This window comes from Nesoenas mayeri (assembly GCF_963082525.1).
Source record: "Nesoenas mayeri genome assembly, chromosome: 3".
In the NCBI taxonomy this organism is placed as follows: domain Eukaryota; kingdom Metazoa; phylum Chordata; class Aves; order Columbiformes; family Columbidae; genus Nesoenas; species Nesoenas mayeri.
Genome location: NC_137544.1, coordinates 101414269 through 101425841, shown reverse-complemented (window position 1 = coordinate 101425841; position 11573 = coordinate 101414269). Strand labels below are relative to the sequence as shown.

At 43.9% G+C, this 11573-nt stretch overlaps 1 protein-coding gene across 1 annotated transcript in view; it reads right to left on the bottom strand.

The window, feature by feature from the left end:
• Positions 1 to 212: 212 nt before the first annotated feature.
• Positions 213 to 11573, bottom strand: part of CAPN2 (calpain 2) — a gene marked incomplete at both ends in the record, with an annotated part of 30637 nt that continues 19276 nt past the window's right edge. The window contains 10 exons of the mRNA XM_080342913.1: positions 213 to 236; positions 900 to 958; positions 1445 to 1561; positions 2457 to 2535; positions 3129 to 3197; positions 4210 to 4274; positions 5682 to 5739; positions 6701 to 6766; positions 7546 to 7582; positions 9002 to 9213. Of these exons, the coding sequence (XP_080199039.1) occupies positions 213 to 236; positions 900 to 958; positions 1445 to 1561; positions 2457 to 2535; positions 3129 to 3197; positions 4210 to 4274; positions 5682 to 5739; positions 6701 to 6766; positions 7546 to 7582; positions 9002 to 9213 (786 nt within the window). The remainder of the gene's footprint in view (positions 237 to 899; positions 959 to 1444; positions 1562 to 2456; positions 2536 to 3128; positions 3198 to 4209; positions 4275 to 5681; positions 5740 to 6700; positions 6767 to 7545; positions 7583 to 9001; positions 9214 to 11573) is intronic.

The following is an 11573-nucleotide window of genomic DNA, read 5'->3' as shown; positions in this document are numbered from 1 at the left end:
GAGGATATATAGTAGCATATAAAAGACTGTCAGACCCATAACAGATTCTTCTGTTGTCAAAGTAGAACACTCTTCCTTTGTAAAACTGTGTGCAAAATTTGCTATGTGTAAGTTAAGGCACATTAATGTTGGGATATATGACTTGTATGTTCACTTCATTATTGTCACCTGATCTTGCTCTTTCTGTGGTCTCTTGAGCTGATGGCAGTGGCTCAAATGACAGTAAAGCACAGCCACTGTAACGAGAGAGGAAAATGGCCCAAGGTTAACTTTAGTAGAAATACCTGTAGGAAGTTATTTCTAGCATAAGGAAGAAAGTCTGTTGTTACAGAAGTAATTTTAGGGTCTTTCCTGAACGATTTAAATATATAACTCATTTAACTCAGAAGAGTTTTGGGATGATTTTGCACATTGCTCATTTAGGTCTGGAAATGTTATGTTCGGGTAATAAGTTGAATGTGTGTAGGAGGGTAGTTTTCTCCTAACTTAGTGCTTTCTACAGGGCACGCATGGTGCAGAAGGAAGCAGACATGGTCAACACCATGAGTCACTACTGCACCTACATTTCATCCTGTTGGCAACAAAAAAGGCAGGAAAGAAGCCTGCATGTGTATCAGCCGCAGTTACTGCCAGTAAGTGATAAGTCACATCAGGTTAAAGTAATCTTGTTTGTCTGCTAAGAGAATACACTGTGATGGAGGTAGATCTTAAAAAGGGTAACCTGTCTTAAGACTGCTTATAAATACATAAGCTCTATGAATCCAGCATATATGTGAGTACATAGACAGAATGGAGCAAGATAGTCTTTACTGTTAAACCCTTTCTCCCCTCAGAAAAAAAACAACAAAAACCAACCAAACAAACCCAACAACAAGCATTACATTGCTAAATGAACTTACATTAACGAGGTTCAATTCTATTGTTCCAGTTTTTTCAGTATCCAGTTTTCTAAACATTTCTGTGGTAGGAGAGAGATGACAGACAAGGATGAATATAAGAACTAATTGGAAAGCTTTCCCCTTCCTTATGCTCCAGGATCAAAAAGGAATTCAGCCCCAGAGTCTAAAATTTGGCAACAGTCTACATGACAAACCAGATAGGGCCACTCTGAAGTTACTGCCTGCTTGTGTGCAAGACTAAGACTGGACATTTTTAATGGCTCAGTCTGTAACATTAACAGTATTTGTCAATCTAGAGGTGTTTGGGTTGTTTTTTTTTAATGAGCATTCAGTTATTTGCATGGAAGACTGGTCCTGGTTCAGCAGTTTGGCCTAAAAGGCTGGTTCCTAGATCATGGAGGAGTATGCAGACTGGGTTGCCAGATTTATTCCATAGCTCAGCTTTGTAGACACCTCAGTGCTAGTACAAACTTTTCTGAATAACTTGTTCTGGACTTGAAATCAGAAAGCAAGAGAGTCTGTCTAGTTATCAAGCGTGTACTCACTGAACAGGGTTTCCAGCCGAATCAAACACCGGACAAAGTTATCAAAGTCAATTATGAGGTCTTCATCAGCAAAGCGAGCCACAATGACTTGATGTAACTTGCAGTTCAACTTGAACCCTAAAAATACATCATCAAGCCTTTAAAAAAGAAAAGGAAGAAAAAAAAAACCCAAAAATCTCCAACAAAAAAACGCCCAACCTTCTGCACTGCCAGAAATCCAATTAGCTACTTAAATTCTCAAATTTTAAGGTTATTTATGCATTTTGGAAACTCCCAACAACCCCTTCTGTACATGGAGAGATGAAGAGCTGTGACTAGGTCACATGCGCTCCCACACCTGTACTTCTGTTTCCTAGGGGACACGGCCACCTGCTTCAGTTTGTGGTCCTTCCCCAGGTGGCCAGACTGGGCCCACTGAGACCCGAGACGAAGCAGTGGTGACAGGAGGGGGAAGCTCTAGAGAGCCCAAATGTGGACATTAAATTTGCTCCAGAAGGTAAGCTAATTTGGGATCATACAGCTTTGAGATACCCCCCTCACTTAACATCAAAACTCAGATTTGCTTTTCAGTGGTTGCAGGAGCAACTGATTCTACTTTTAATGCTCTTGTGAGCATCACCCCTTGCTTAAGCCACTTCCATTCCCCGGATCATAGTATCCCAGTTTCACCAGCTTACGCCAATCCCATATACACCAGAGAGAGACACTGAAAGACAACAATATGCTGGTACGCTACCAGGTTGTTGCAGTTATTTGTGCTTCTCCAGAAGCTAGTCACTAAAGAAAATAACTGCAAACCTGGTATTCATTTGAGCTGCTTCTAGTGCCTTCGTGGCAAGGCACTGCTACACAAAGACAAGAGCCCAGGCTGAGCATCTAAATTAAACCAAGGCCTTTCAGGTCTGAGAATACAGGATTTTTTCAGCTTGTAAGTGATACACAGGCAACTAGCAAGCATCTGTCAACCTAGTCTGAAACTGCTATAATCCTAAAGAGAGACGGAAATAAATACCTGCTGCTTCCAGCGCTCTCCTCATCTCATACGAATTCATGGTACCAGATCGATCCACATCAATTTCCCTGTAAACTTTCTACAGGACACAAAGCTCAAAGTCAAAATGTGCCAATATTTCAGAACATGCTTTGGCTTTCATTGGAAGTTTTGCATTTTGCAATGCAGCCTGCACATTGCTTAGGAGCGTTTGCAAGCGTTAGTCTGAAGGACCAGGTACTTCTCTCCAAGTTTGTCTAAAAGCAGCTTTGGAAAGTCTTTTTAATGCAGTATCCAGAGCAGATACAGACTCCAGAGAATTCCCTGAATGCCTGTGCAAAATGGCACTATCGAACTCAAAGCAAGTAGCAAGACTGACATTAAACTTGCACTGTTAACTGGGAAGGCTAAACATATTTGGACACGAGTTAAAGCAAAAACCCCTCTGAGAGAAAGGCAGGAGGGTGGCAACCTCTTCTTCATCCCTTTGAGCACCTGAAGGACCAGCAGTCACACCCCTGGACTCCACGGGACAAAATCTGGGGGACTAAGGCCACAAATACATCATGAGCTGAAGCGAGAGTGCCTGCTTTTGGAAGTGTGATTGTATAAGGTGGCCGAAACAAATGTGTCTACCATCACTCCATCACCTCTACGTTCAATCGCATGTTCTGACAAAAGGTTGAGTCTTACCTGGTATTTCTGAATCTTTGTCCAGAGGGTGTGGAATTCCTTCAGTCCCAGTTTACCACTCCCATCATTCTTCTTTAGTTAAGGCAAGCTCTTGGGAAGGAAGAAAAAAACGTTTCCCCTCCCTGTGCTGGGTTTACTTACATGAGCAGTTGTGACTTAATACTTAAAAAAACATTCACTCCTCTCTGAAGGACTCAACCTGTTGAATACACAGCTGTTGTCCAAGAATATTGTCTTTCTAAATCAATAAGATAATTTACTCATCTAAACCATGATCATTTCACCAGCTCTTTCTGCTCCTTTTGGCTTTTCAACAGGTGTATAAAATGGCCAAGAGGATGTCATTTTGTGCTGCATCGTTTGTTCAACACCTACAGTTATAGCAGCATGAGTCCTAAGTCTGGGTTATAAATAGGAAAAGCCACAACCAAGCCTGTTATTTGCAGAACTTAACAGCTTACAAAACTTACAGCTAACAAAAGAACCTGGTCATTGCATCACTCCCAAAAAACAGTAAGGAGTCCCTACAGAATGTCATATTTTACACCAAATTATAGCAGAGCTTCACTCCATTTTGGTAATTTTCCCTTTTTCTGCCTATGTAATTCAACTCCCACAGCGGAGAAACTGAACACAACTATTCTTAGCCTTGAATTCTTCATCCTAAACCTTTGCCCTTATTCTTAGGAGGGCAAAAGTGCAGGATGAAGGACTCAAGGCTAAGGAGAATCCATGCTGAGAGCCAGGTGCCTTTTCCCAGAACATACTCCACTTTGTCCCCAGTTACACCAGATCATGCAAGAGCTGTGGAGACTTCAAAGCAGGTATTCCGGTCTGAAAATGGATTTTCCCAGCTGCCTGGGAGAATGCATAATCCGCAGTCAGCAGCAACAGCAAGGACTACCATTTTTATTCAGGGTACCCACAGTAAAAACAGCTTTTCCCCCTCAGGAGTCACTTGTACCTCAGTATGGACCTGCCACTGCAAAGGCAGCAGGTCACCTACACCAGCAAAGGCAGCAGGTCACCTACACCAGCACTGGCAGAAGAATATAGTCAAGGGAACAGCTTTAAAGGATACATCTAACAGGTCAACCATTATTTTGCATGTCTCAATACTAAAGCCATCAGATTTAATATCTTGGCCTGCAAAGCAAGAGCAAAAGACAGGATTATCGTTGCATGCTGTACCACGGCACCTTCCTAAATTGCTCGTGAGCTCTGTGACCAGTGTGTACACTTTAGCCCCTATTTGCTTCTGTGTCACTGGTGGCTTCTTTTGCAACTGGCAAGATGGCTTTTTCATTTTGGTGTGGGTTCTTTTTTTTATTTTCTTCTATGTGACGGGTACTTTAGCGTTGTACCTTGTTTGTGATCTACACCTGCTGGTTACTCAATGGCAATTCACTGCCTGCTTAAATGCTGCCCTGGGAAGGGGAGTCCAGCTGCATCGCTGCCACAGCCTGGGCCAGGTGAGTGCAGCAAGTGGCAGGGGATGCTGCCTCCTGCTCTGGGGTTTATTCATGTAATCCAAAGCCTTTGAGATCCGGCAAGTACCTAGTGCAAGGCAGACTGCGGAGGATGCGGTGCCTGTAGAGCTGTGGTCAAGATAACTGCGTGAAGATATTCCTACAATTCCCTCAAACGCTGGATGGGAAATGGTTGCCTGATGTTGCTAAGGTACTCCCCACTCTGAGGTAAACTATGGCTTTGGCCATCTCCTTTGCATCCAGCAGAGTGGGAGGCAATGCTCACTTAGAGGTGTGGGCAGTGGGGAAGAGCTTCAGGTGGGAGGACACACAGGCAAGAATGACAAAGCTCTTGGGAAATGTTCAGAGGATGGTCCTTGTTTTGCATGAGGAGGACGCAGCAGTGAAGCAGGCAAATGGATGCTAATAAACATCCCTCTTTGATTTCCTGATAAAGGGACTTGGGGCAAAAGTTAGCTGTGATGTTTCCTCAAGCAAACAGCCCAGCTGGTCTAGTTTGTAGGTGTGCTACAGAAGCAAGAAACAGAGGTAAAGCTTTCCTGCCCTTGTCTGTCTGCAAAGACAAGGGTGGACTTTTGTGGACAACATGGACTTCAGTGGTAGGTAGCTTCATGCAAGGGAAGAACATCAAATCAAGCTTGGTAACCAGCAATACACCACTGCTAACTGGACACTCCAGACCATTAGCTGGGCTGCTGTTTGAATCCTGAGTGGTTCAATATTAAAGTAACAGCAATACTTTCTCTTTATTATTATCAAGCATTAATCAAATCCATCCCTCTTCCTGGCAGCCAATTCCCAGTAGCAGCCACTGGTATAAAAGGCACCCACGTGCACCCTGCCAAAGCACACGTCCTGTGAAACACACCTTCAGCGCAGGCAGAGCCTCCCAAAAGAGCAGAGACAGCATGTGGCCTTGGCAGCGTGGAGAGCCAAGCCGAGGTCTGGGGCAGAGCCCAGAGGTTTGACTCTGCCCAGGTCAGCACTGCAGTCTGTGCTCTCATGGCTGTGCTGGAAACCTGCTTGTGGACACACAAAGGCACTGCTGGAGGAAGGTACTTACGTTTAGCCATGACTTTATTCAAGATGCTGCGCAGTTCGAAGGCAGAGATCTCTGCATCCTGTGGAAGAGGAAAACAACTGAAATATTCTATTCTTCATATTCCCATTGCATTTACATTCCATTCTATTCCATTCCCATTCCACGACATATTCTATTCTATTCTATTCTATTCTATTCTATTCTATTCTATTCTATTCTATTCTATTCTATTCTATTCTATTCTATTCTATTCTATTCTATTCTATTCTATTCTATCCTATCCTATCCTATCCTATCCTATCCTACTCCATTGCATTCTACTCCATTCCACCCCTAATCTAGTCTATTCCTATTCTATTCTGTTCCATTCCATTCTGTTCCATTTCTATTCCTATCCTATCCTATCCTATCCTATCCTATCCTATCCTATCCTATCCTATCCCATCCTATCCCATCCCATCCATCACTATTCTATTCCTTTCCATCCCTCTCTCTGGGAGCCTCAGACACCATCTCAAAAACAGTCTCTGACTCCTTTGGGTCAGTTGGCCCAACTCAAGCATCCCCTGGAGCTCTAGTTTCTCTTGGATAGAAACACGGGTGGTAAGCTCTCCCCACAGCCATTCCCAGTAGCACCAGCGGTTTCCAGTAGCGCAGCCCTGCTGTGCACTGGCAGCCGGGCTGTGGGTCTGTCTGAGCCCTGGGGCAGGTGAGAGCAGCCTGGGGAGAAGGCCCAGCCCAGCCCTCACTGTCTCCCAGAGAGACCCATGTGCACAGACACCAAATTCTCCGCCTGAAGGACAGAATTAGGGACCTGCAGAGATAAAAGTCAATCGAAGAGAACAGGAGCACTTAGAAATCTGTTGTGTGAGCAGATGGGTAACTACACAGATTTTTGCACACACAATTAGGCACGTGCTCGAGATTTGACTCAGCATAGGAATTAAACTCCTTGCTGGGGGAAGAAGCATCTCTCTTACCCACTCACACACGCTACCAGTAAGTCCTTAAAGAAACCAAACAAAAGCCCCAAAACTTACACTTCCTGCTAGCTGTGCAAAAAGCTTTTTAAAGTTGGGTTCAATGTCGTCTTCACTGATGTCAGTCTAGAAGAGAGAAACAGAGAACATGGAAAGGAGGAACTTTTCTGCCCGAGAAGGACTTAATACATTTCCTTGCCCCTAGTGAAACACAATTTAAGTGGCAAAGTTGAAGGCACAGAGTGCTTTCACTTTGATTTTAATCAGTTTTATTTTCAGGGGTGCCTCAAAATGCTGGTGTTGTAAATACTGCAGGAACTGAACATTTCTGCAATGGCTTTAATTTTTTTTTAATTATTGTATTAAAAAGAGAACACAACCAAATTCAGAACTTCTTTCTACTTTCTCTCTACCAGTAGACTAGCTGTCTTCATTCAAATACATCAAAAAGTTCTCATCTTGGCAAAAAAAAAGGAAACATAATGGGGTGATAGTTGCATTAGTAGGCAAAACATCTGCAGCAAGACTAAACATATGTTGAGCCACTACTTATAGAAACAATATCATGTGCAAAAACACCCCTGTAGCTAAAGGGCTGCACTCCCAGATTCCTGGAAAACAAAGGGAATTTTCCATTGTCACCTCTGCAGAGAGCACATGATCTCTTCTACCTGAGAAGCCCAAGCTCACCACTCTGGATAAAGGATAACATGTGTTTCCATGATTGCTTATGATGTTTGTGTTTGCTGGACATTCAACTATAGACATTGAAAGATCTGTTTCCAAAGTGCGGTGACAGTTCTTGCTAACGCCTATAGAAAAATGCTGCCCTGCACAGGGAACAGGCACTCCAACTCCACTTACTTATGACAAAATGATCTCAATTTAAAATATTTAAGATATACCTCTTCAAAATCGGCCTCAATTTCATCATCTATAACCCTAGAAAGATAAAGAAATTGAAATTAAAACCAAAACAAGTCACTTTTCTGATGCCCTTGCTTCAAGTCTCAGTTAAAGAGAGATCCTTTAATTGATGAAAATAACGATGTGTTCAACAGTTATGGTATTAATCAACCACACACTGCGTACCCACCAGTGAGAACAGTATTTTGCCAGCTACAGCAACAAGAGTTTCAAAACACATTATAAACTGTGCAATGTTCTGCAGAGCCACAGATAGGATTCTGGGTCAGATATGACCCTTTGAGTCACTTAGTGCTACTGCCTACAGACCCCAGCCCAAGACCAGGCTCTCAGGTGCAAATCAAGCTTTATCTAGTAACTTTAATTATTTTTTTTTCTTTAAAACTGCAAAAAGTGGGAGCCTTGAAGTCATTTGGATGTGCCAGAGTGCATGAAGTGTTTCACACTGTCCCCCAGCTGCTGTGGGAGCACCCCACCTACGGAGGGTGCATAAGCACAAAGGGCCCATCAAAAGCTGAATGTGCTGTCACACAACCGACGTCCCAGTGTTCTTGCTGCTACAGAAACATGCAACAAACGATCACAGACCAGTAGAAAGGTTTTTGCTTGCTTTGAATGAGGGAGCTCAATACAGAAGAGCCCACACCACTTCACAAGGTCTTAGCCCAGCTGCCCTTTAAGATGTGACATGTCTGAATTTTTTCGCAGTTAAAAGTGTGGTTTGAGCCAGTTCCATTAAAACCCACTTTAATTTCATCAAAGGTATTGTTTGGTTGAGCAAGTATCTAGAATTTTTTTCCAGCCTCATCTAAAAGGTGTGAGGATCAATCCTTGCGATCAGTGTGTTCCCAGACAGCCAAAAGCACATGCAGTTCTGTGTCCCACGTGGGGAGCCCAGCCTGCTGCTTGCTGGGGCTTGCTTCTCTCCACAGAGCAACCCAGCTGCCTACAGCCCAATAACTGAACATGTCTGCCCAGGTAGGGCTGGCAATAATAACAATAACAGTTCACTACATTAGTATTATAGTAATATATATTAATATAGCATATTATATTAATATCAACTATACAAATAATTTCATTATGTTAACATAAAATTATTATCTCAATAACCAGCATGAATACGTAATGCTGCTATTATTATTATTATTATTATTATTATTATCATCATCATCATCATCATCATCATCATCATTGTCATTGTTACTGTTATTCTACCATTCCTTCCTGCTAAGTTTACTCAAACTTTCCTCAGTTGCACATGGGGAACCCAGGGACAAACAAGACCTGCTGGTACCCCATCCATGAGGGTGGTTGCTCATTCCCCCTTCCTGCAGGAGCCCTGTGCTGCTCCATCCTTCCACACCCATGAGAAGGACCAGAGGGTGCCCAGATGCCCATAGCGCTCTTACAGAGTTACGAAAAACTACATACGTGGAGTCTGCATTTTTTTCCGAGAAGACTCTCAGACAGAAATCCCCATTCTTGTTGGGTTCGAAGGTCGAGGGTACAATGATATATTCTCCTGCAGGGAGCTTGAATCGGTTCAGCACTTCTCGGAGGTTGATAAAGGTGTTCGATCTTTCTCTCGCTTTGTTGGTAAGGAAAAAGTTTTTGCTCAGATGAATATTCGTCTGGCCAGAAAACTTACGAGAAACAAAGAAAGAAGGAAAAAACCCCACAGTTTGCACGCAATGGCATTCACAAATTAAAAATATAATAGAGATGACAACTAGCTCTGGTATGGAAAAGAAGTCTGTTCAACAGAAGCAAAAGAGAAAAGAGAAGGGAGGTGGGTGCATCCCACCACAGTATTCCTGAGCTGTGAGTGCAAAGGTATTTTACAGATCACCTCAATAAATCATTTGGGTCATGCTTATATGTTGCAGATGATGGACAGTTTGTGAAGACATCTGGCAAATTCTTCCACCAACTATTTTTCTTGTAAGCAAGATGGCTAAGGACAGATGTCCCTCTGGTCCCCAGAGCTGGTGCCACCAGGGGACCGCAGCCCTGCTCTGCTTCTGAAGCCAAGCTGCTGTAAGGCAGAGAGGCCTCTTATGGAGGGCTCCAAGAAGGAAATAAACGTTACAACTTACAAAAGCATATTTGGAGTGTAACATCTTTCACAACAAACTTTTCTGTGCAGGTTTTACAGGTGGGCTAGCTCGGGTCTAGAAGCAAACATCAGGAACATCCACAGTTCAAAAATCTCTCCCTTCCCATCCTCCTGGATTTTTAAGAATGCAAAACCTGTCAGACCTGCTGCCATGGGGGGAGGTAAAATTCCATCTTTTGGGGAAAAGAAGGACTGTAGTTAGAGTCTCTTTTTATGAAAATCAGGTTTTTGGACTGCTAGGGTGAGAGCTAAGTGGCTGACAGAGTACTGGTAAGGCACTCAAAAGGTACATAAAAAATGCAATTAACAAGTAGCACCATTGCTTCACCTGATGAAACCCCATTTTGTGTGGCAGCAGCTGGTTTGAGCGTGGCCTGGGGAGCTGTGAGAGGCCCCAGCTGCTCTGCAGGCATCCCCACAGGTACTGTACGCCCTGTAATGGGGTTACCCCAGAATTTTGCTCAATCTCACTTGTTCCTCTCAGAAATCATAAAATCATTTTGGTTGGAAGAGACCCTCAGGATCATTGAGTCCAACCATAATGAGGAGCAACAGCTCAGAGGTGTCTGCAGCAGTCTCGTATCGCACAAGCATCGCTGCATTGCACACCCCTCTCTGGTCCCCAGGGCATCCTGTTAGCTGCCTGCAGGCAGAAATGGAGAGAAACTGATAAAGACTGTGCTTAGGGAAATGAAAATCAACACCTCCTTGGAGTATCAGTTGTGTGTCAAACATGAACTGTGTGCAAACCTCAGAAAAGCAGCTGTGCTCTGGGGAAGCAGGTGTGGGGCTGGGCTGGGAGAAGACCCGTGTAAGAGCAGCTTTGATGGGTTTCTGCAGTACAAGGACCTCTCATCCCAATGCAAGACGCCCTGAAAACGCAACATGGGCACAAAGCCTCTTCCAGAACAAATGACCTCTAACTTTGGACTCTGTACAGTCAATAGTGTCCTGTAGCAAAGGAGGATCCTCTGAACCATTTCTTCCCACAAGCTATTCAGGCCCAACTCTGCACGTTGAGCAGCAATGCATGGTACATACCTCTGGGGGCACCTGCAAGGAGAAAAGGAGAGAGTTATTGGCTTGCTGATTGGCAGCTCCAGGGCTACTTTTCACTGTTGGTTAGCAGGTACATCCACACTCTTGAAAAATAAACACCCAGCTCAAGGGGGAAGGTGAACGCTGAGCCCATGTCACCCAACCACTGGCTGTGCTCCCAGCTCCATCTCAGAGGCTGGTGGGGCTCACCAGGGCCAGCACAGACACAGCCAGGCTGGTTGTGGTTTCCTGCTGACTCTGCCCTGTGCCCTATCATGTTTTTATTAGACTCAGTTTCTCCACTGTTTCTTCCCATCTTCTCTTTCACCATTCTGAACCTCTGACCTCTCCACCATCAGGAGAGGAGGCAAGGGTTGAGCAAGACAATAATGCAGTTCTCTGTTTCCTTATGGGTTCTGGGGACCTAACTTTGCTTTAAATCTTATTTGACTACAGGGACCAGGCTCTTGGATGAGCTTTTCCAAAGCTGGGATATTGAGAAGGCAAGCAGTTGCACATCTTGCTTATGGATACAGAGCAATCTGCAGCCAAGACCATTATTCTTATTTTCACTGTCAGTTAAGAATCGCTGCTTTGCAGCTCAGAACAAAATGTCCTGCTTAAGGAGTTACCATGGACAAATCTTTGACCCTTTATTCAGTAGAACAAGTTTTACAGGTGTTTTGGATGGTTCTGCTCCCCAGGTTAGCTCCCTACCATGGCTGCTCTCATTCTGCTGCTTTTCACCTCAGCCTGACAAGCAAAGGTCAGACTAGAGTTCTGCACGTTTATTTTTAAATACTTTTTCTGCTCATCAATTAGAAGCACAGAATATTGTAGGTGGGAAGG